At 39.2% G+C, this 25,925-nt stretch overlaps 1 protein-coding gene across 3 annotated transcripts in view; it reads left to right on the forward strand.

Moving 5' to 3' along the window:
* The window catches only part of LOC122844852 (seizure protein 6 homolog), a 118,617-nt gene that overhangs the window by 59,632 nt on the left and 33,060 nt on the right, over positions 1 to 25,925 (forward strand). For all 3 annotated transcript variants that reach the window (XM_044140668.1, XM_044140669.1, XM_044140667.1), the window contains exon 4: positions 23,610 to 23,802. In XM_044140668.1, coding sequence (XP_043996603.1) covers positions 23,610 to 23,802 — 193 coding nt within the window. The remainder of the gene's footprint in view (positions 1 to 23,609; positions 23,803 to 25,925) is intronic.

Below are 25,925 nucleotides of genomic sequence, written 5' to 3' on the forward strand. Positions count from 1 at the left end.
CGGAATACATGTTTAACAAGAAGTTGTGCCGTCTGGAAAGCCGTGGGGAGTTTTCTGAGAGGGATGAGATGGCAGGATTTAGAAAAACGATCTATCACAGTGAGAATGGTGGTCATACCTCTGGAGACTGGAAGTCCGGTGACAAAATCTACGGCGATGTGCGACCAAGGGCGTCCTGGGGTGGGTAAAGGTTGGAGAAGACCGGCTGGCGGTTGATGAGTGGGCTTATTTCTGGCACAGATGGGACAGGCGAGGACGTATTCCCTAACATCCTTGTGTAAAGAAGGCCACCAGAAGCGACGATTTAAGAGAGCTGTGGTACGACTGATCCCGGGGTGAGCGGCAAACTTTGCAGTATGTAACCAATGGATGAGGCGGGCACGGATAGAAGTGGGAACGAAGGTGCGATTAGCGGGACCAGTGCCGGGATCAGGTTCGGTTTGCTGGGCGTGACGAATTATATCTTCCATCTCCCAGGTAACAGAGGCAACAGTGCAGCTGGGTGGAAGAATGGTGGAGGGAGTCTTACCAGAGTCGTCAGGAGAGTACAACCTGGACAGCGCATCTGGTTTAATATTTCTGGAACCGGGGCGAAAAGAAATTGACAGGTTAACCCTCTATGGCATTGTGTTGCCCTCAGGCAACAAACCACTATTTTGGCCCACACACCGCCCCTTTAAAGTTTTTTTAAGTAAAACATCACATAAAAAATTTGATGATATGTCTGTGACCAATGAAATTTGAGCTGGGCGTGGCTTTGACCTTTGTCTTGGGGTGAAACAATCCTTTTTTTGGACCGCAGCTGACTTGGACACACCGCTAGCAGAAGGTAAGATAAATTTCACTTTTTTACATGTTTAAATGTAAATAATTTTGTATAAATAATATCTGTGATGTGCATGAATAAGTGATAAAGCATATTTGATTGAGTAAAGACACCTTTTGTCTTCATTTATATACTAAAATGGCAGTTTTTCATTCGTTGCCTCAGGGCAACATTGTGCAGTTAGACCACTTTTGTGTGAACTATAACATGCTCATGGATGGAGATGTGTAGGGATATGTAGTTATCAACATAATCAATTTTTTTCTGTACTATCTACTATTACTCATAGGAAATGGATGCACAAAGATTTTATGGGCGTAAGGAACATGATCAAGCAGTTAGGCTCATTCCTTCTGACAGTGAGGACAGTGAGCTTGAGGAGAGTGACAGTGAGGAAGAGTGGACTCCAAGATCAGGTTTGAGGGAGAGTTAGGAGATCAGGGTTCAGTCAGTAGAGTAACATACTGTATGGAATGAGCATGTATGTGCGTTTGTACATCAGTGAGTGAAGAGAGGTATATATAACCTATTCTAATTTTATGCTTACTGGTTTCTTTTGAAAACAGATGACCTGCCTGATGACAATGAGTCTGTGGATGAAGAGGAAAATGAAGAGGATGAAGTATCACAGGAAGCTGTTCCACGCTTACCTCGTTGGAGAACACCCCACAGTGCCAATATCACTGATTACCCAGAATGGCAGGCCAGTCTTCCAAAATCAGATCATATCAATTCCCCCTACAAATACTTCAAGATGTTTTTTTCTGAAGACATTCTGGAAGTAGTTCTAGAGCAGTCAAATTTATATGCCATTCAGTGTGACACCAACAAGCCCCTTAACCTCACTAAAAAAGAACTGGAACAATTTATGGGTACAGCAGTATACATGTCATTGTTTGGATTACCAGGCACCCGCATGTTTTGGAACAAAGCCACCCGAGTGTCCCAGGTAGCTGACACCATGGCACTAAACAGATGGGAGTTCATTAAAAAATCCCTGCACTTCAACAACAATGAAGTGAGACAACGAGAAAATATTGATCCACTCCACAAAATCCGACCACTGGTCACTCATCTTACCTCAAAGCTGCAGAAAATACCAATGAGTGAGAAGTTGGCTGTGGATGAGCAGATGGTCCCTTTCAAGGGAAGAAATAGACTCAAGCAATACCTGCCAGCTAAGCCAAAGAAATGGGGCTACAAGATATTCATCTTGGCTGGCTCTGATGGTGTCCCGCACAATTTTGAGATTTACACAGGGAGAGTTGTGCAATCACCTGAGCTGCCAGATGTAGGAGCAAGTGGCAATGTTGTTCTCCGCCTGGCCCAGCCAATACCCAGACAGCAGAACTACAAGGTGTTCTTTGACAACTGGTTCACGAGTGTCCCTCTCATTCTCACACTTGCTCAGCAGGGAATTCACTGTACTGGTACTGTTCGTAGCAACAGACTACCAGGTGTCAACTTGATGTGTGATGTTGAGTTGAAGAGAACTGGGCGTGGATCTTTTGAACAGAAGATGGCCATGGTTGGACAAACCACCTTGCATGCTGTGAAATGGTATGATAACCGTTCAGTCAGTCTTCTCAGCAATTACATTGGAGCACACCCAGTCACCGACGTTGATAGGTGGGATGGCAAGCAAAAAAAAATCATCAAAGTTCCCTGTCCTGCTGTGGTGAGAGAGTACAATAAGAATATGGGTGGAGTGGATCTGCTGGACTCTCTCATTGCACTGTACCGCAACAAAATCAGGTCGAAAAAGTGGTACCATCGGCTGATGTTCCACTTTATCGACATGACCGTCATGACTGCCTGGCTGCTCTACAAGAGAGACTGCAGCAGCACTGGGATGAGAAAAGAGGAACAGATGAGGCTTTATACATTCAAGTCATATATTGCAGAAAGCTTGTGCAAAAGTGGAAAGAATCTGGAGCGTAAGAGAGGTCGTCCCAGTTCCACAATTGCTGGGGAGTACGAAGAGAAGAGGAGAAGAGGACCTACTACACCTATCCCGGTCCCTGATGTGCGTCTGGATGCCACAGCTCACTGGATGGTCATGGATGAAAAGAAAGGGAGATGCAAGGTACCAAGAAGCAAAGGTACACCTAAAGCCAAGTGCCAAAAATGTGACGCCCACCTTTGTTTCACATCCACCAGCAACTGCTTCATGAGGTTCCATACAGAATAATACAAACTGTACTTTGTAAAAAAGAGAAACACGGAGCCATTCAGTACCCCACAGGAACATGTATTTAGAAACACACATGTTTAGAAACATGTATTTAGAAACTCTAATTTCTAATAAGAGATTAGACTGCAGCTAATTTCTAATGCACTAATTGATAAACCATTTGTGGCTGTTTGTTGAAAGGAAACTTGTTGAAATTGTTGTTGTTGAAATTAAACTTCTTCTAATGTGTTTATTGCTTGTTTGTTCATCATTCCACTTAAAGAAAACCTTGGCGTTTTAGTACCCTCATAGCATGTTGTTGCCCTGAGACAACAAACCAAAATCTGGTGGGGGGGGCAGGGTGGAGCACATTTTCTGATTGATATTTTATAAAGACCCCCTCAAACTCCCAAAACTAGGGTGAAATATTTTTTTCCTCATAAAATAAAAATTCATGCCATAGAGGGTTAAACCTAGAAAAGAACAACGACCAGCGAGACTGACGGGGATTGAGTCGTTTAGCGGACTGGAGGTAAGCCAAGTTTTTATGATCAGTCCAGACTAGTACTGGGTGTTCTGCTCCCTCCAGCCAATGCCGCCACTCCTCTAGCGCCAACTTGATGGCTAGCAACTCACGATCACCCACATCGTAGTTTCGTTCAGCAGGAGAAAGTCTGCGAGAAAAAAATGCGCACGGGTGAGTCTTGTTGTCAACATTGGAGAATTGAGAAAGTACGGCTCCAACTCCCGTTTCAGAGGCGTCCACCTCCACAATAAACTGTTTAGCAGAATCGGGTTGAATGAGAACCGGAGCCTGAGCGAAAAGTGATTTGAGGTGGAGAAAAGCCTTTTCAGCCTCGGGTGTCCATTCGAACGGCGTTTTGGTGGAAGTGAGAGCTGTGAGGGGCAAGGCTGTTTGGCTGTAGTTTCGGATAAAACGTCTATAGAAATTAGCAAAGCCCAAGAACCTCTGTAACTGTTTGCGGGTCTGCCATTCCAACACCGCTTTGATCTTTTCCGTTGTTGGCCTTATCTGCCCGCCCTCGAGTATGAATCCAAGCGTCACTGATGTTTGGTTGAACTCGCACTTTTCGCCTTAACAAAAGTTTATTTTCTAAAAGGCGTTGAAGAACCATACGGACATGCTTCTTGTGTTCTGCAATGTTCTTGGAAAAAATGAGAATATCATCGAGATAAACAAAGACGAAAATGTTAAGAAAATCTCGGAGAACATCATTAACTAGAGCCTGAAAAAACGCTGGGGCGTTGGATAAACCAAAAGGCATAACTAAATACTCGAAGTGCCCTAAAGGGGTCTTGAAAGCGGTTTTCCATTCGTCCCCCTGGCGGATGCGCAGCAGGTGATAAGCATTCCGTAGGTCGAGTTTAGAAAAAACCGTGGCGCCGTGAACAGGTTCTAGAGCGGATGACAGAAGAGGTAATGGATATTTGTTTTTTACTGTAATCTGGTTCAACCCCCGGTAATCAATGCAGGGCCTTAATGATCCATCCTTCTTTCCCACGAAAAAAAATCCAGCTCCCAAAGGAGAGGATGAGGGGCGAATGATGCCTGCAGCCAAGGAGTCCTTAATGTAAGTCTCCATGGCTTCTCGTTCGAGACGGGAGATATTATAGAGGCGGCTGGAGGGTAATGGAGCTCCGGGGAGGAGCTCTATAGCGCAGTCGTATGGTCGATGGGGGGGAAGTGAAAGCGCTTTAGCCTTACTGAAAACGGGTGCTAAATCTTGATATTCCGCAGGGATTAGGGACAAATCGGGAGGGTCAACCTCCTGAGTAACTGCCGGTGGTGAACTTGGAGGCACTGCAGAGCGGAGACAATCCGAGTGACAACGGAGAGACCAGGATTCGATATGCGAATCTGCCCAGTTTATATAAGGGTTATGTTTCTGAAGCCACTCGAACCCCAGGACAATAGTAGCGGTTGCTGACGGGAAGACGAAGAAGGAAATTAGTTCACTGTGGTTACCCGAAATGACCAATTGCAGAGGCTTAGTTTTGTGGGTTATCTGGGGCAGAGCCTTACCATCCAGGGCGGTGACGCGGAGAGGAACCGGAAGCGGGGTGGTTTCGATTGCCATCTGTTTAACTAAGGTGGAATCTATGAGGTTTTGTTCGCACCCAGAATCTATGAGTACGGAAAAACTCAGAGAATCATTTTCCACAAACAGAGTGGCAGGGAGAAGTAGTCGAGGAGAAATTTTCTTTTCTTGTTTTAACTGGCCCGCCAGCCTCCTCTCATCTACTGGCGGGCCTGGGCTTTTGCCCGACTAGGACAGGCAGCAATGTAATGGCCTGGCGACCCACAGTACAGACACAGATGGGAACTTATCCTCTTCTGCGCTCCTCAGGAGTTAGTCTAGCTCGCCCAAGCTGCATGGGTTCAGGCTCAGACTGAGTCTGTGAGGGAAACGGAGGTTGAGATAATTGTGACACTGGGGAGAGAGCAACCCTTACAGGTGGATTCTTCCTGGTCCTTTCCTTATTACGATCCCTCATGCGGTTGTCTAAACGGATAGCGAGGGAAATTAAATCATTCAGAGTCTTAGGTTCATCTGTGGTTGCTAGCTCGCCTTTTTAGTGGTTCATTAAGGGCATGAAAAACATGCTTTTCAAAGCCGGTTCATTCCATCCAGATGCTGCCCTGATCCTGAAATCTACAGCAAAGTCTGCCACAGATCTTGGCCCTTGTTTAACTGACCATAGATTTCTAGAACTGGATGTGTTATCGGGTTCCTGACAAAAAGTCTGTTTAAACTCCACCAGGAACTCGTCAAACGAGCAGCCAAAGTTGGTTGGATCCTTAAATCTAGCCTCTGCCCAATCCAGTGCTCTCCCTGACAGATGAGATATGATGTAGGAAATTTTTACTCCATCATGTGCAAAACTCCGTGGAGAGTTATTAAAAGTTAGGGAGCACTGTAGAAGGAATCCCCCACAACGATTGATCTCACCTGAGTATTTCTCTGGGTCTGTGGGCGAAACTCAGAAAACCCGGGATGGACATGAGGTGCTGGATCTGGAGCCGGGTTAGGAGCAGGAACTGGATCTGGAGCTGGGGCGGAATCTGCAGCAGCGCCCTGCTGAAGAGCCCTTTGTAAAAGGCTAGCCAGGTGGTCCAAACGCTGGTTGGTTTCATTCTGCTGGCTGCCAAGAACCCTTAAAGCTGCATCATGTGATTGAATGAGTGAATTTTGTTCCACTAATGTTCTCCTGAGTGCTTCTGCTGGGTCAGTATTCTGGCCGGAGTGTTCTGTCATGTTGGACGTTAATCGTCTAACCCACATGCAGAACACAAACAGGAGGTGAGGAATCAGATTAATAAGTTTTATTGTTGAACAGATCGAAAATGAGTTGTCTCTTATCCTACTGGATCCGGAACGCCAGCGATCTGAGGACTGGGGAGATGACAGGTAAGCGGGTTATCTGATTATTGGAGGAGGAGTAACGGAACGGGCTTACTGAATGAGATGAGGTCAGCCAGACAGGGAGGGAAAAGGTTGGACGCTGGAGTCTGGGTCCTGATGGCTAAAAGCCTCGGCCGGTGCCAAGGGAGGCGCGTCGGAGGGCGGGCAGACAGTCGGGCCGTCGTCGATCAAGCTCCACGAGGGGATTTCTATGGGATGATCAGAGGAGAAAAACGAATCAAGTTAGGAGATATTTTGGATAAACTCTCAGAGATCAAAAAACTCAGAGGGGCTCAGGGTACCAAACAGGTAAAACACTCCGGCGCGGAGAAACGGTCAGCCGCTCCTCTTAAGCTGTTGCAGATGGGGCTGATAACGCACAGGTGCGTGGAAACGCCCTCCTGTAGATGCCGTCTCGTGGCTCCCCCTGGTGGAAAAAACAGCTCCCTACGAGTGCAAAAAACTCCAGCATCCAACACTGGCTTATTCTGGTTTAGTTTCGGCCGAGGGAAGACTCGCTGGCGTTTTGTCGCTTGTTGGAGACTTGCAGACGGTGAATTCACTGGAGTGAGTGGGTGGATGGGGGCAAAAGAGACGGGGCCTCATCTGAGGTTGAATGTTTGTTCAGTAAGTCTCTTCACAAAAGGTTATGAAAATTAACTGTCAGTGTGAGCATGTTCCCCGGCATTTGCAATTCCTCAAACGCTTCATTTACCACCGGAGACTTTAAAATGCACAAGCTTTGTCTTGTGCCTCTGGAGGGCTAAGATAAGTCTTGACGGAGTGTATGTTTGAGAATGTGCTTTTCTCCAAAAGGCTTTCTCTGGGTAACTTAAGTAAATTTTGAACTACTTACAAGTAGACACACGCTTACCTGCGCGCACACTCACCGAGCCACATGTGTTTAATGTATCACCCTTTGGCTCTCACTGCTTGTGGTGTCTCGGGTACATTTCTTTTGTAAGTTTATGAAAAAGTTCTGCCAGGCTGCATGAAAACCCAAAAGGAAGTCATTCTTTTCAAGCACTATGCAAACAGATGGGGGCTACTGTGTACCTCCTTCTGAAAGTCAGAGGAGAAAGTTTTTGTATCTCTTGCAAGTTATAAAATATACTGAAGTCACAAGAGGAAAGCATATATTCAACAAAACGAAATATGCTATACATTGTCACTTGTACTTTGGGAGATTTAGAACCATCTTTGGTTCACTTTGTTATGCTATACAGATGACCAATGATCCCAAATACTCTTCTTGTGGTTGTGATTTATCTACTTTCTTCCTTTATGAACTAGAACACTTCTTCTAGACACAAATGCATTGTTAACTATCACAGATATTTCTTTTGATAAGTTTAGACATACTTACTTACTACATACATAATTGTATGGTTCTTGGTTAGATCAGTGTTTCTCAATTATTTTCTGTCATGAGTTTTCTCACATACAAACCACTGGCACCAGAATTCTGTGGTGACTTGATTATTAAAACATATTTATAAAATTTATACTTTAAGTTGTTGCAGCTACTTTTAACGTTTTAAGTCTCAAAACAAATTCCAAGTTCAGTTTGTTAATTCAATTATTGATATTTAGTCAATACTGCTCAGTCTGTGTGGTTCTCAAAAGAGAAAATGTGCAAATGACTTACTGGGATCTGCAATTTTAGACTTAACACAGCAAAACTTTTTAAAACAGCAAATATTGATAGCTTGTTCACTCCTTCAGCTTATTATTTTTCTAAAGGGATCGCTTTGTGAAAAATTGCTTGAGAAATGTGCAACAATATTGCTTAGATTTCAGCTTGTCAGAACAGTAAATCGGTTTCATCTTTGTGGAGGGAGAGCATAAACAACAATTTTCAAGTCCCACACATTCTTTAAAGATTTTTAAGGTCTGGACTTTGACTGGGCCATTTGAACACACAAATATGCTTTGATCTAAAACTTTTTTTTTTGTAGTAGCCCTTGCCTGTATGTTGAGGATAGTGGTCTTGCTGGAAGCTGAATATTTGCTCACATCTTTAGCTGCCTCTAATCAGGTTTTTGTCCTTTATTCAGCTCCATCCATCTTCCTATTAACTCACCCCATCCTCTTTTAAAAAGAAAGGTGTAATCCCACATTCATAGTGCTGGGGGCAGGCTCAGGGTTGATGTGTTTAGGAAGTTGTACAGTTTGCTTTTGGTCACGTATCTCATTTTGTTGAAGTTCAATAACTACATTTGTTTTGTTTTTTTTGTTTTTTTGTTTGACCAGAGCAGCTTTTTCCACATGGTTGTGGTGTCTCCTTCATGGTTTGTGGCAGATGTCAAACAGAACTTGTTACGGCTTTCTTTCAAAGAGCTGCAGACATCTAACATAGCTTATAACTGTTTTGCTGAAAGTATTTCAGAAAAAAATGTGACACCTGCCTCTCCTTGGGTGGAGGTATAAAATGTTTAGGTAGGGGCAACAAGAATATTCAGATTTTGTCTTAACAGACATGAAGTATCTGAATGCGACTTTACAAAAATGTTATCTGTGTAGAATAATATTTGCCTAAGTTTTAATTTCTTTGACGCTGTACTTGTAGGGAGTGACGGAAAACCACGCTTGAAACTTTGGACAGATAGACAGACGTCAAAAGTAAATATTAACAGGACTCCAAAAAAAGAGAAAATTGCATGCTGTTCTGATCAAAATGTCTAAAACGTTTGTTTTTCTGCAAAATAAATCAAAATTGTATGAATGATGCCACTGCATGCATGAATGAAAATAGGAAAGAAAAAAGTTTGTGGTAATGTTTGGCCATTTTCCCCAAACATAAAACAAGCAGGTGTTATTTTTCTGTTGTAAAACCACAGAAATAGTGAAGGTACCTCAACTTAAAGTTCTGAAAAAAAAAAAAAATATATATATATATATATATATATATATATATATATATATATATATATATATATATATATATATATATATATATATATATATATATATATATATATATATATATACTTCCAAGAAAAATCCAGTCACAGTTACCATCCTTGCAATGATTCCAAAGTTCAATCAATTTCCTTGGTCTTGGTCTTATAATTTACAATGTCAATCACAGGCTGACATTTCACTGACAACTCTGAGGTGATGAGCTGTAGGAGAGACATTATGGTTGAAGTGCATGTTCATAGTTTGGCAGCCAGCCTTCGTTATGGAAGGAGGTTTTCATTATAGCTGACAGTCCGGCAGTTTGCAAGGGCAGAGCATGGTAATTAAATTAGGGGATTAATCTGGAGGACAGATGTGAAGACTGAAATGAATATTTTCACATACTGTTATTTTTTTCTTCTTTTTAAAAAAAAAAAACCATTATTACTTCACTCAGACGTCTTAGACAAACATATTTCCACTTCCAGCACTCAAAGATGCTTGAAAGTGGGATCAAAAATATGGGCAAGAAATAAACATGATGAGACAATTCCTGCATTTAGTCTACATTATTTTTAGCAGTCTGGCTGCTTGTGAGAGAAGGAGGGTGATAAATGTGGCAGGAGAATTTACTGCCCTCAGCCCCGCTGTTCTACCCTTCTCGCAGCACATAATGCATTCTCCCAGCTGGTGTTTCTGACCGCATTATGATTTATTTGTGGAATTATTGTGGGAATATTAAGAGGCTGATATATCATAACTTTCGGCACAAAGATAAATAAGGTTATAAATATATGAAGCTTTTTGCCTTCTGTGTTTTAAAAGTACTGCCTTTTTTAGTTCTCACTTAATTTGATGTTAATAAAGTAAGGTATATTTTAGCAGTGTCGGAGACACTCATGAAAATAGCATATATATCATCTAAGTTTGCGATGTAAACTGATGAGAAATACTGGTGAATTTTATGTTTGGATGAAAAAGAGAGAACTGTGTGCAGTCCCGAGTTCGGCACCCTGACTGTGGAGTACGGGCCTGGCAGCATCATAGTGTGAGGGAACTGGTTCCCTTCACAGCATATGTGACATCATGAGTAAAGAAGATTGTGTGCGAATATTTAGACAGTGTTTCAAAAGTAGTTCAGGCATATACAAGTGGAAAAAGTATGTTCACATTCTCAAGTTTAGAAAAAAATCTAAAAAAGGAAAAGATGTTTCTTCATTGTAACATTTACAAGTTTTAAATAATCTTGGCAAGCCTGATTATACCCTAAAACAAACAAACAAAACATTTTATATTAGTACAAGGTTTTGTTTCATCATATAGAATGCATAAAATTACACATAACTATAATTTTATGTGTAAAATTACACATAAACTGTACAAATGTACAGTCAATTTTTTCATTAATTTTTGTTATTATTACAGGTTTAGCAGGTGTATTCAAATTTTTATTCATTTTAAAGTCTAACACAATTAAAAAAAGATACATTTAAGAAAATATTAACTTTAGGTAACTGCAATGAAAATGAAAGTTTGAAAATATAGTTTCACTGGAATGTAAACTACCCGTGAACTTTCTTTTTCAGTGATTTGATCATATTTTAAGTATACATTTTCCCTATTCCCATCTTCTTCCTCACCACTGTCACTTCTGCAATAAGTTTTAGCACAGGACAGATGGAGATTTTCTATTGCTGGGCTATGGTATTAAAGGGCTTAAAATCTGTTTTGGAGCTTTTTTCCTTGTGATCAAATAAATCTTGTTGGGGTAAAGCTAGCTATCAGCTCCTGCCAGGCCATCTGTCCTGCTCTGAATTCTGCATCTTCTTTTCTCACCGATTTACCTGCCTGGGTCTGGGTTTTCCTAGGAGGCTGTGCAAACACACTGATTGGCCTGTTTACTGAAACATCTTCCAGTATTTCTAAAGCAGAATGTAGGAATGTGTCAGAAGCACTGGGGATAGAAGTGAACATTGGGCTTCTTGCAATGTCGTAACGGCTGATTGCAGCAGCTTTCCCGTCTGCTGACAGACTTGAAGTGAAAAGATCTAAGTAAATTGTAGAGAGGACCTTCTCTTTATTCTGATTATTTATATATATATATTTTTTGCCTTTTTGTTGTCCTATCATCTCTTAGTGTTTTTATAGCTTACTTCACCTCTTTTCAAGTCTTATTCACTCTATATTCTTCAAGTATTTATTTTTATTTCTTATTAATGTCCCAAAATAAATTGTAGAGCCATATTTTTGTTTCAATTACAGTTACAAGTCATTTTGTGTCTACCACGATTGCATATTTGCATAAACTATTGCAATCTCACGTAGCCTGAATCAGGAGTGTGTGAAAAAGTCATTACAGTGTTGCCCATAATATTCACTTCAGTTCAGATTTGGACTCGAAAAAGCATAAAAATCCCACCTGGAAGGGAAAGAAAAATAACAATGTGCACATTTAAATTAATTAATCAAGTAACTAAATAAAACTGGCTGTGTATGAGTATATGCACAACACAATAAACAGATTTATTTATTTTTTTTGTGAAACTTATGTTCTTTTTCCTTCCACTTAAGTAGTATTTTATGATGATGGTGTATAGCTGTAAAATCCAAATAAAATCGAAGTTTGTGAAACAAAATGTGAAAAAGTTTAGAAGGGATGAATGTGTTTTGTTAAGCTGATCACATATAGCCTCATTTTTTGTTATTAGTTGGCAATTTTTTTTCTAAATTAAGCATAGATAAATATGCAATGTAGGATTTTCAGTGACAGCTTGTATTGCAAAATTGCTCAAATAACAAATACAAAAGCATGTTTTATTATTATAGACTCAAGAGAATAAAGTAGTACATATAACACATTTAAAACTTAATAACATACTGAGAAACGTATTTGTTTCATAAGTTCACAATATTAAAACATAAAACCGTCGTCTTGAGTCTCATTGGGGCAAATTAAAGCTTCCAAGTTTAACAAACTGAGACGAATGAATATTGTTTCACAAATTTCTAGACGGTATGGAATCAATTTGAAAGTACGTCATTTTGTGCAAATGTATTCTGGTTTAAGTTAAGGTTTTTTCTTTTCTTTTTTTTTTTTGTGTTTGTTTGAGGAGGATCATCAATGAAATGCACCCTAAGGATTGAGATGTTACAGAGCATGCCAAGTGTTTACAGCTAATCCCGACTTGAGGGTTAACGATTGGTATTTGATGCCGCCTCGGCGACCACGCTCCTCTGACTCCAATCAATAGGCATGTTAATAAGCGGCACCAATACTTGACATGCAGGTCCCTCTCATTGCTGCTTGAATTGTCGTATTGATTCGTGCACTCTCATTTTAATTCCAGTATTTCTTACAAAAAGAAGCAAAATGCTCCAGGCATTGACCCTGGCTGAGGGTGGCTGATGAGCGAGGGAATTAATTTGTTTTTGTTGGTGTTTGGTGGCTGCTAGCGCTCTAGTCGGATGAAAGGGGCTTGGAGAAATAGTAATATTTCCAACACAAACAAGTGTCAGCTCTTATTTATTTATTTTTTTAAAAAGAAGAAAAAACATGCAAGTTTCTTTTTAAAATTCACATATGAATATGAGCTTTTTTTTCCCTCCTTCAGACATCCTTTGATTCAGGGACGCTGTATAAGTGACACAGGACATAGTCGACACGTGAGAGGCAGAGCCATCCTGACTGAGTAATGGGAACCAGGACAGGCTTCCAGGCTTTAATCAACTTGAGATGAGGCAAAGGAAAACCTTCATCATGCTCTGATGTGGGCTAGTAAGCCAGGACATGAAGATGGCTAGCCTGATCTTGATGGGCTCTTTAGGGTGCCTAGGCTTTGCAGAGATGAGTTTTCATGGGGCCCAGCCATCCCGAGAGGAAAGCTTTCAGGTGACACTAATTGCTCCTCCACCCAGCTTGCTGTCATCGACGAAGAAGTCTGTCTGGCAGAAGTTTAAGTTCCCTCCTACTGTTTCAGCAGCATGGTGGGAGATAGAGGGTGGAAATACACGACGAGTAACGAGCAAATCGTAATTTATTCATAAATGCACTCCATGTTAAATAAACTGAGCCAATGAATGATCTAAAAAAAGGGAGGCGGATGTATCAGAAAGCCAAAATTTCACCTAAACTTGTGACACCATGAATAAGTATATCTGAGAGATAAAAATAAAACAGTGATTGTACGGCCGATACAACCCGAAGTCCAGACACATTTAATAAAACAGCAACAGCATGGAAAAGTGATAATAAATCACTCCATACTCAGCTAAAACACAATCAAATTTCTCACATATTTGAAATGTTGCACTTGTCGTCTTGATTAAATTCAAACTGCTCGTTTTACTGCTTGCGTAGATGAGACAAACATATTTGTATTGTATTCATCTGCTGGCCCAATGACGTTCTAATTAAAATTCAGCTTTTTTTTTTTTTTCTTTGCTAATTTATTCAAATCCATTGTTTTAAACAACATGGAAAACGGAAAACGGCCTTGGCTGTTTTATGGAAAGGTGAATGTTCAATTAAGATACCATTTCATTATAATGAATTCTATGAGGTCTTTTTTGTCTGTTTGTTTGTTTGTTTTGTTTTTCTTTCTGTGTCTTTCTGGATGAATTTATTCAGGAAGGCTCAAAAACACTGCCTCTGCATGGAGCATCGAGACGATTCGAATGCGAGACAGAGATAGAGGCTGTAAGGACGGGGCACATAACCAGTATGTCCCACAGTATAATCCACTGGGTTTTATCATGGTAATGATGACACTGCAGCTGGCGAGTCCACTAGCTGTTGATTCATTGCCCGCAGCAGCTGGGTCATTTATTTTCCATGTATTGTGTCGCTGTATCATTTTGATTACGTGAGTCCCATTTCCACCTTAGCAATGGCTCCTGTGAGTCAGTGGAAATGTGTGAGGCAGAGCAGCGCCAGATGTTTTCCACAATGAAACATCAGTCAGACACGCTCTCCGAGGACGGTTCACTCATCTTGTGCACGGCACAAGCAGATAAATGAATACATTAGCAAATAACAACGATATGTCACGTGTGGGACAGTGGGCCTGTTTGACAGATTGTTTGTTTCGGAGCCCCCCTGTAGATGTTTTTGTATCTTTATTTATTTATTTTTTAAGGGTGACTCTAGTCAAGATTAAGCGCCAGACCAAGCAGCTTTCTGTTAGGAAAAGGATAGGATCTTCATATCTGTGGCTGTTTAATCCCAGTCGTCTCCTCTGCAGCAGTTCTAAAGGGACTAACTCAGAAATCAAAGCACTCAATCCTGCAAAAGCTTCCAGTATTTGAAATTTTACCTGAAATATCTTTCTTTTCATGCTTTGTGCCTCTTGTGCCGATGGAGGCCTGCCTGTTGTCCCGCAGCCTTGAAGGATTTTGTGTTTGTTTGCAGCAGTTTCTTTGAAAAGACTGCAGTTTTAGGCTGAAGATGACCTTCCCCTTTCTCAACTTTTTAGTTTTGATTAGTTCCTTGGAAAAATTACGTTTGAAAGAGTTGCTCGGTAGAAGCTGAAAACATAAAGTGAAAGCATCTCTTCTTGGAGGACGATGTTGCATCTCTTCCATTGTTCAGATTTTTTCTCCTTTTGTAGGTGCTAAAAAAGAAGAAAAATTTCTCTTAAGAAAAAAAATAATTTTTGTCTTACATCAACAATTTTTTTTTTTTTTTTTTGGGGGGGGGGAAGGAGGGGGGGGAGTGTGGCAGGGGACGAAACAGCACAGTGTTTAGATCCACTGATGAAGTTGTGGTTTGGTGCAGAAGTGTGCTTGCTCAGCCAAATACTTGGTCCCACAAATGCGTCTGCTGAGGAAGAGATTCCTGCGCTTACAGAAAGGCGCCTCTCATTACAGTCACAGAGCGACACATACAGACATACACGTACACACATATTTGTGTGTGTGTGTGTGTGTGTAAGTGGGAGATGTTGAGGAGGAAAATGTCCCTCAGGGCATTTGGCAGCAGTACCGGCGTAGATAAGGTAGTCTGAGGTCTCCTGACATGGCCAATGATTCATAATTGAGGCAGGACAGCTGTTGCAGGCAGCACTGACATGTCCCAGGGTGGATGACAGATGATAGGGCCCTCTGGGGCTGAATTATCTATCAGTCCAAATGTTCGCTGTACACTATCTGCTCACCTATCCTTCATGAGCCTCCCTGGTATATGTAAACGTTGTGGTCACAGATACTCCATCAGTTTGAGCTCATTGAGTGTGGGGGAAGCTGTTTGTGACACACGCAGAATATCATCCACGAGGGGAACTCCGAAAAAATTTTAATGTGCACAGCAAGGATTTTCTCTTCTTTGTTCTTGATTTTACACTTTTTATTTGTTTTTTGGTTTTTTGGTTTTTTTTTCAGCTTAGCACAAACACAATGATTATCGGGCTCAAGGACAGTCTATGTAGAGATGTTGAGCTTAAGACAGTGTTTAGTACCATTAATTGTAATGATGAAAAAAAGGTAATTGATAGAAATTACTGCAAAAACTTATTACAGTCTTTTGAAGTCATGGCTCTATCAAAAAAAATAAATAAATAAAATGCTGTTTTCAAATGGGCTACAAAGCAACACCAACTACATTAAACATTAAAGCTGCTTTAGAGCAATTGTGCTCCTAAGAAAGTAGTTACAGTAAAAGTAACTATCCCGACCATGCTATAGGTTTTTGAGGTTTGAAAAAATCAATTAGAGTTTTATCATTGTCATCACAGCACGACATTGACTGAGATATATGGCTGCAAATAACTATTTTCCCATGGAGGATTCAACTCGCCCAGTAATTTATGTCTTTGACCTTATCTTTGTCCTGGACAGAGCAGAAGAAATGGCTGCTGATCCGATTGTGTGTGCTCTCTTTTTCATCCCATAAATCTACTGGCTCATCAATTGTCTGTTAAAGTACATCACTTTCTTAGGTAATTCCACAAACAGAGCTTATGCTGCTATTAACGCTCTGTGCTGAATAAATTTTATTTCCTGTTAAAAGTGCTTTGCTTTCTGTTTTTTGTTTGTTTTTTTTTCTTCAAAAACCTATTGACTGCAGGAGACCGTTGCTCATGTTCAGCCAGGTTCTGTTGGAAGTATCTTCTTGGCAGTTATTCCTTTGTATGGTTGCCCCATGTTTGCTCAGGATGAAACTTTGCCAGTTGTATGATTTATAAATGCAAAATAAAAACATTTTTCTCTTATAAAGCCTGATAAAATACACCGAAGATTGGATTGCAACATGTCAAAACTTAAAAAAAGGGGTTGAAGTCTCTGTTATCCCTTAGAAGAAAACAACATCAGAAGGAAGGAGTGTACTGCACATGTAGGTGCACTTTGTACCAAAACATCAGGGGTATTTTTAGTGGTATTATTTTCTTTGAGGCATGTAGATTTGCAGAAAACAAATCCAGTTTTCTTGGAAGGCTTACTAATGCAAGCGTCATACTTAAGTAGCTTGGATGAGTCTTTATTAAGAAAAGAACAGAGTAGAACACATATGAGCCATCTATGCATCTTTAAATAACAACAGACATGTGCCCTTTGGAAGTAATAACTGACCATCCTCTACTAGTATCTTATTGCGTTGTATTCACATATGTATATATCACATCCAAAGTATGTTTTTATAGCATCATTTTTAAAGAAAAGTAGCACTACTGTCTCCCTACAGGAAATAAAAAAACACAGAAAGAGAATAAAAGTGGAGAGAATGGAGATGAATAAATGAATAACTGCAACAAATACAAATGAAAGTAATTATGGGTATTTTAACAATTAAAAGCTCTTAAATACAGCTACATAGAGTACATGAAATATTCACACAGTCATTTGGTTTTGAATTACTAAGTAGATTGCCCCTGCAGCAAGTTGAGTCTGCTCTGGGTAAATTGAGAAGGCAAGAGAATCAATGATTTTTACAATAGAAGTAAAGTCTGGTCTACAATGATTCAAGATTGAATGAGCGACTTCTAAATTAATCTAACTGACAGTGACCCAAGAGGACAGCAAACACTCCGTGCGGTGTGTTTGCTGTCCTCTTGGGTGATGACGCTAACAGCTGGCACTGCAGACTTTTAGTTTCTCTTTAGTCGCCGGGGGGAAAAAAAGATCGGGAATAAATCAGCTTGTTGTTTTGTGTCCACAGGTTAGATGGATGCATATCTGCAGATATTCTTCTTTTGTTTTTTAGGTATATAAATGGCGCTTCCAGCTCTACAACGCTGATGTGCTCTGGACACAATTCTGCATTCTGAAGTAGGAAATTGATTACTTCAGCTTAAAATCTACCATAAAATCATCATACGTCTCAGCACAGGTTCAAGCCTCAGAGTTGTACACCAGCTGGAGTCAGTGGAGCAGCACTGGAATCAGATGATCACAGGTGTTCAGGCAGGGAAAAATAAAGGCTTGTGCCGTTCTGTGACAGCAAGAGACAATAATTCTGGACAAAACACCTTCATTTTGTCCGAGTTGGTATAATACTCTTTGACAGACGGGAGCCTTTTTCTTTTAAAACTTCTTTGGGTGGGGGGGAAAGAAATGCAGTTTTAATTAGTGTAACAGGATTTTGCAGCCACATTGTAAACATTTTGGAACTTGGCAAGCAAACCGATGGATAGAACATAATTGTAGCATATAGCTGAAAAATAAAACATCTCTCAGGGATGCAGGTGAGAGTCATTTCTTCGCAGACTGACAGGGTGAATTTCATGAATCACACTGGAACGCCAATCATCTTTAATCAACTTCACGTCTAAGAAGTCCACATCAGACCTTAAGTTTATTTATTTGCACTTGTTTAATTTAAAAAGACAGAGCATCGCGTAATGTTCGTAATCTCCGTCTCTCTCAACAATGTTTTGATTTCAATTAGAAACATGCGTTACAGTGACTTTTCAGTGATTTTCTAATTAGCCTGATTTACTCTCAGTACCAATTTGCATGTTTTATTTAAATATTTTTTCATTTTGTCTGCTGTGTACAGCCTTTTGGTTGAGCATTTTAAGTTTAAAAGTTACCCTCCACAATACAAGGCCTGTATTGTGGAGGGAAACCTTTAAACTTAAATACCAAGCAGGAAGGAAACAAATCTTTTTTTATTTTTGCAAAACAGTGAAGTTCTTTGGATTAACTTGAGGGAGGAAAAGCACGTTTGAAAGTCGCCCGAGGCGTTGTCATTGCCATGTCCTTGAGGGATGTAATATCTTGCATTCTAAAATTACGAAGCAGTCATTTATTATTCACTATGAAGTTGTTTTATTTTTTTTATTTTTTCTACTTTGACAGATATCGTTCTAACACAAATGCAACCCCTACTACATGGTTGTCAGCTTTCTTTATTAACTGTGCACAAGAAAACCTCTGGAGTGCTGTTGTGTTCAAGTGTGGTGATTAAAACAAAACAAATCAATCAAAGTTGCTGATCTCATGAATCACTCTGGAAGAAGTCACCTCTAAACTCGGTCCCACAGCATCCATTAGACTTCCCGCGCTCAACTGGCAAATCCTGTTCGACTGAGTGACAGTTAGCCTACATGACCAATTTCGTTTTGCTGCCAACAACATTGTGGATAGTCCTCAACCTGACCACTGTCTCAGCTTTTCCGGGCCGGTGCTCTAACACTTCTGCTCACAGATTTCCTCAGGGACTCCAGCCTATGGAGGGCAAGCCTTTTCTGCCTTGTGGCATACCTGAGCCCACTGCCTATGACAGCGCCGGCTTTAAGAATGTGTCAGGAATTCAACAGGCTTTTGAAAAAGATGTGGCTGAATTGGCCGTGATGGGCTACAGATCCTTTCTTCCCAGCGGCCCGAATGTTGCTTAAGACTAATCAGATTCACTGGGCTGTAAAAGGTCTCATAGATGTATTCTCTACATGTTTTTTTTTTTTTTTTTAGGAACGAAAAAAAATAAAAAATCTACCATTTATTTGCACCAATGTCTCGACTCATTGTTTTCCGGCTTACAGCTCTCATAACTCTTAATGTTGTTTATGGCTGTGGCAGGCAGCTGCTAAACAGAGAGAATACTCTAAAATCCGACTGAGAGCCCAAAGGAAAACAGAGCAGCTGGTGAGCGGCTAAACATGGAGAGGAGTATATCATACATGTTCTCTCGGAGATTGCAGACATAAAAATCAGAGATAACTGAATAAATCAAGATGTTTATAGTGCAGATGTATGGTAGCCTGTTTGCCAAATATGTTATTGAATTAGTTAGAAAGATTATGATACACAGTCACCATAACTAGGCATAAAATGATATATTCAGCTCAGGAGTCGGTAATGTTGGGATCACAATGTTACCATGGAAGTTTAGGAAATCAATCAAACATTTAAAAACATCCTAAATATTATTTTTAAATAAACATTTTAAATTTTTAATTTTTTAATAATCTTCAAATGCTTCACTTGTTCATATTTTGTGGTTTTTAAGCTTATCTAAATATACAGCTTTCTCTCATTCCTTATGTCCTGCATGTATTTTGTCGAAAATACATAAATTTTAAAGCCTGTTTTAAAGATTTTCTTTTCAGGTTTGATTGGCCTAAATGTTTTGGATGTTAAATGACTGGTGGTAAAATCCATAAAAAAATCATTCCCAAAAGTAAAATAAACAAATATCTCCCCCATAACATATCCTTTTTATTTCAGCAGTTGTGCTTTTCTTACTGAGCTAACAAATCAGTTGCATCTTTTCTGTTACTCTACCAATGATTTGTTTTTGTTTTTCAGTAGAGCTGCTTGTTATGACTTCCAAATTATACAATACTAGTTCGATAAAATGTGGTAAAATATATTTCCACACAGCAAAAAGTTGAAGCCTGACTGCCAAAGGTAAATATTCTTATAAGATCATTAAAAAGAGAATTAAAATGAAGAAATGCTACTGGTGGCAACAGCAATGTTTATCACTAATATAATGTCTTGATAGCTAGAATTTTGTGCTTTTTATGGTTATTTAGGGTGTACTAGATAACCATAGTAATGACCAAAGTAAATGCACTTGCATTTATACTTTGAATAGCATGCTGGTGTTTTGTGCATTTTCTATATACATGACTGTCCCTGCCTAACATAAGATTTATAATTACAAATGTAATTTAAACACTCTCCTTTCTCCTCTAGATCAAGCATAAAACACAAGCTGTGTTTTGGGTAAAAATGAATTTACAGAGAACAAAAATTTCAACAAATTTATGAACACGGGCATCAACATCTCAGTCAAAAAATCTGAAATATCAGTATGCTAAAAGCATCTTGATTTTCCAGCCACTAAGAGTGCTTCTATTAACTGCTGCCGTTATATTTGGACCACACGTGCAGCTGCTTCAGTCTCCGTCTCGTGTCCGTCCTTAACTCATATGACATGAGCAGCTGCTGGAGCTCTAAATGTCGCCAGGTTCACTCCGTGACCTGAACACTCCGTCTGCACGCCGCTGGATCCTAACAGAAACATCTGCAGTGTGAATGCTGTCTGATAGACCTTTCAGCTAGCGCACTGCTACATGGGTTAACATGTGAACAATAGGAAATGTTAATGTTGCCGTGTTTTTTAAAATCGCCAACAAGCTGGCTTTGAACGTACAACACTGTTTACTGATAATCACAACATCAAAATGTACGCTGGCGTTATCCTTGACGGGATAATATGCCACACTAGATCGTCACAGCTGTTACTGGGAATACTTCAACATTTAGTGTGTAGATGTAACCAAACTGCTTATGTTTTTTCATTACACCAATATATAGTCAATTTCAATGAGACAAGGCTTATAATCTGTGTGTGTGCTGGTGTGTGTGTGTGTGAGTGCCGTCCACATGTTTGAACTGATGAAGATCTATCCGTGATTGAAATGTTATTAATAAAAGTTGTGAAAATCAAGTGCGCCGGGCTTTTCTACAGTTGTTTCACTCCTACTCAAAACTTTAAAAACAATTCAAATGGTGGCTTTGGATTCGAAGACAGAAAAACTTTTATTTAAACTTTTATTTTGATGTAATAAAATCCCTATAAACTCAAGGTGAAAGCATTTTCCTTTGTCATATAGAAAATAATTATGACCCGCTGTTGAATTAGCAGCTTTAGTTTATTGCACTACAGGGAAAAATGAGATGCGGCTGCAAAGGGTGTCAGCACTCTGTTATCCCGACAGTTTAACTACATGCCGTACTCCTGAGATTCCTTCACCAGATTTAGCTGCAGATGCTGTTCAACCTGTTGAAGACATAAAGCAGACCTGACAGAGTTGCTTACAGGCACAGAGGATGAATCATTTGTGCAACAAACCATAAGTGGAATGACCTAGACAGATTCTACAATTACTCAAAACCACGTACAGCCTGGCAGCGGGTTAGCAAGAAGAACTGACTAAATGCTTCCCGCCTGTAATTGTGTTGGGAGGCAAGTGTGCAAACTAACTCAGCAGGTGACCCAATTTTTCACAGCGATGTTAGCAGATTAGGCTCGATTGCAAAGTAGATAAGCATAACAAGTGCTAATATATAGAACAGGATCTATGCAAACTGAAGTTTCAGAGTAAAATGAGCAAAGACGCAAAGACGTCTGTTTGCATTATTGGCAGCAAAGTAGTGATTACAGTTCTAACCAGATATTTGCTTGCATCGTAGAAAAAGAGAAACTTTTTTTTTCCATTTATATCCATCAAATCAGTTGTGTTTACATGAGGCAGAATTGCCAAAATAGAATAAATTAGATTAGCAAAATACTAGAATGACTAGCAAGCCAGTTTTTAAAACCAAATTTAGAAGTTTACATGGATTTTCTTATTATTTAGTAGAATTTGATTTGATTTGATTATTTGAAACGTTGCCCTTCTGATAGAACTGTTGGTCACAACTTTTCTGGTCACAACTTATGGAACTGAACTCATTACATTTTTTTTCTTATTCTTCTTTTTTGTTTTTGCAGCATTCTCCAAAAAAAAATCAACTTTGTAACTAGTTTTCTGCTATGTATGATCTCTTTGCCCATTTGGAAGACAAATTTGTACTCTATCTTTAGTAGTTTTCAAACTGCAATATGGGTTGTTGTTGTCGTTGCTTTTGGAGTAACGGCTTCTTCTTTTCTGAGTGGCCTTTCAGCCAATAGCAGAACAACACTTGTTTCACTGTGGATAATGACTTTTTCTTATCAGCTTCAGTCAGCCTCGTCACAAAACCTTTTGCTATTGATTGATGGACACATTTTTCAGTACAGCTTTTCAACACAGCGACACAGAATTCATCTAATTTCTGAACTGTACTTGGCTAGATATTTTCATGCTATTTATTCTTGCATAACATTGTTTGATCGGATTATTGTGGCATCTAGAAATTTTACCTAAGGATGAACAAGAGCTGTGAGGATCAGCAATTTTGCACTTTATATTTTGCTTTATTTCATTAGACTTTCTTCACACATGCCCTAAAATGCATCTAGTGCATAAATGTTGTGAATTTTTATAACAAGTTCACAAAGCCACAGCATCATAATATGGGCTTTTCCTAATTATCTATAGGCATTATAAACTGTGTATTGTTACACCCAAAATTATCTATACCTCTGGCAGATTAAGATTGAAAATGTTACCTTAACTTCTTTTCACATTTTATTAAAAATTGCATGTAAAGAATTAGTTTCCAGAACCTTCTTGATAATCAAGAAGGTTCTGGATTATCAAATCATAATATTATAACTGTTGACCAGCTTGTAGTACTATATTTCCACTGATTTATCTTTGATGTTGAGTTGTTAAAGGCTGGAAGTCCTTTTTAACATCACCCTAATCTTTTGCTCACTGCATACATTCATTATCAAGTTCAAGTCAGAACTCCAACCGGGTTGCTCTGAAATATTGGTATAATTCCAGCCAGGAAAAAAAAAAGAAAAAAAAAAAAGCAGGTTTTAAAAATTAAAAGATTACTTTATATCCAGATCTGCCATGGAAAGAATAATTTTAATAAGTTTTTTTTTTTTTTGAAATTTCACAATATGAAGTAAACAATAAAAGAAAATTATCTCACATTTTTCTTCCTCTTAGCAAACAGAAATAATTCATGTTTAACGTCCCAGCTGACCTTCAACATGAAAGGAAAGGGTTAATCAAACGTGTTTTTTTTTTCTCAGAGTGGAAAAAAAGGCAGGTGTGTGCAAATATCTACTTCTGAAAAATTAGACTAAAGTTATAGGATACACCTTTATATTTGTACTATCCTACAATTTGCATACAATTCCAGGCTAAGAAGCACGTGTTTAACCTTATTATCTGTTTGTTAGGTACTAAATGTGAGCGTGATGGAGGGAGAGCAGATAACAGTGGAGGACACAGGTGGTCAAGAACCTTTCATCCTCGCCAATGAGTCAGTGCTGATGAGGGGCCTTGTTCTTCGCAGCTGGAGCAACCAGATCTCGATTCGTTTCCGTGGCAATCAGCAGCTCAATTCAGGATTCCTCCTGCTGCATTACCAAGGTGAGCCAAATCCATTCAGATTTGATCAATCCAAGAGTTGGTACATTCATCTTGTTCACAACAGGTTGGCATAGAAAATTAGGCATTTGTAAGCAAACTTTTTTTCAAATTTTGCTGGGTATTTTTTTTTTTTTTTTTACTTATTGATTTTGGAGAGTGCAATAATATAAAAGTTAACATTTTTTTAACTCAGTTTGTAGAGAAGTGTTTGTTCATCTCATAATAGTCCCACAGGATCTACGTGGAAAAGCAAAAAATTCTGTTCAGCTATCACATCATATTTGTGGAGCCACAGATATAATGAAGTGGTACAGTCCAGTGCACAGTGGACATTTTGTCAACTGTCAGAAATGCTGGTCAGATTTAACCATGAGAAAATAATGCTTTTACGTTTCAGTTTTCATTTAAAGAAAAGACTTTAAAATGCACAGCCCCTCACACAATTGCATATGATCCACCTGTTTCAACTGATGTAAAGCTTTAGATGAACAGTGCGCCCGATTTGCTTTTCTTCACATCTGATCCTGTGACACGCAGCATGACCTCCAGCTAACCCAGGCTACCGAGGAGGAATTAGTGTCACAGCTCAGAGACGTATTATTTGCTACTGCAACAAATGTTGACCAGTGATTTTCAGGAAGCTGGAGTCTCACCTATCCGTGTTTATCGAAAGCAAAAGATGTTTTATCCCACCTGGAGAAAAGCCGTAATACGCCCGTTGAACGCAGGGTAACTAGGTCAAGAAAGCTGCTGTAAGATTCAGACATGTTGACTCAACCATAGACAACTTCATCATTTGTTTCTGAACACATACAGCAACAGCCCTCCATGAATTTCCATTCTGAGCCTCCTGACCTTGCTCCTCCTGTTTACATTTTGCTGAAATGATTTGTAAACTGCTAGTTTGACTTATAATGTGTGTAGATGGAACTTAGAGAAAATGTTATTTTCTTTCTTCCTTCATTTTGGGCCGAAGTATTACTACGAATATTATTACTAATATATTATTAATGACTACTGATGTTGCAGCTTCACTGGCTAAGTAGACCAACATCCACGAGCTGAGATTCCTCAGGGATTCTTGATACTGATAATTAAAAAAATGTTGTGATCCGAAACACAATCTGACACTAAGAATTGGATCTGGAAATTTTTTAAACCCACACTTGAAGAACATTATGGTAAACGTTCTTTCATGTTTACCTCAACATTTTTTTTAGTTAAGCTCCCCTACTTTGGTGTGGCTTAAGAATGAATACATTCAGTGTCAGCAGGAAAAATAATAAATGTGCTTGATTTGATACAGAATAAAGATGCTTTTTTTTAAGCACTTCTAAGACGGAATACATAAAAAGTTAAAAGTCTTACCTGGTGATGAAGAAGAAAGTGTGGTAAAAGCACAAATACATTACATTTTTCACTGAAATACAATTCTGTGTAAGTTGTTATAATTATCAAGAAACAAACATTTGAATTAGCACTATTGATGGGGAATTATAAGTTAATGCTTTAGAATTTACATTAAATGTAAAGTATGCATGCCACTCAGGTAATTATGATTTGATTACTTTAGAGAAGTTAAGATTATTGATTGCATACAATATTTGATGTTTTCTAATCTGAAATATTTTTTTCTTTAATATTTTGTTTTACCAACCAATGTCAAATATTCCAAGCTGCTCTCTGGTGTCAGCAGGTTTCAGGGAAACATTTAAACATAGTGCTTCAAATGGTTTCTTTCTTTCTTTCTCTCTCTCTTTTTTAGTTTGGAGGCAAACCAATACATGGAAACATTCAATAGACCAGAAAAATAGTTGTTACTTAATGCAAAAATCTAAATTTTGAGCCAAGAACAAAAAAGCTGGGGTTGTTAAATTAAAGCCAAGGCATTATTTGAGCAGTGATAAGGTGCAGATTTCATCTATAATGTAATGTAAAGTAATTATGCAGCAATACTATACCGTAAAGTCGAGAAACAAACAACATGTAAAGGCTTTTTCCCACGTGGCCATTCATCTTGAAGCTGTGAGGACGGACTCCAAACATAAATCTTAGAGTGAATCCTAAGGTGGCGATCCACTACTATGATGACAAGAGTACAAAGCGTGTCGCCAGAAATAAAG

Source organism: Gambusia affinis, linkage group LG15 (genome assembly GCF_019740435.1).
Source record: "Gambusia affinis linkage group LG15, SWU_Gaff_1.0, whole genome shotgun sequence".
Lineage (NCBI taxonomy): Eukaryota > Metazoa > Chordata > Actinopteri > Cyprinodontiformes > Poeciliidae > Gambusia > Gambusia affinis.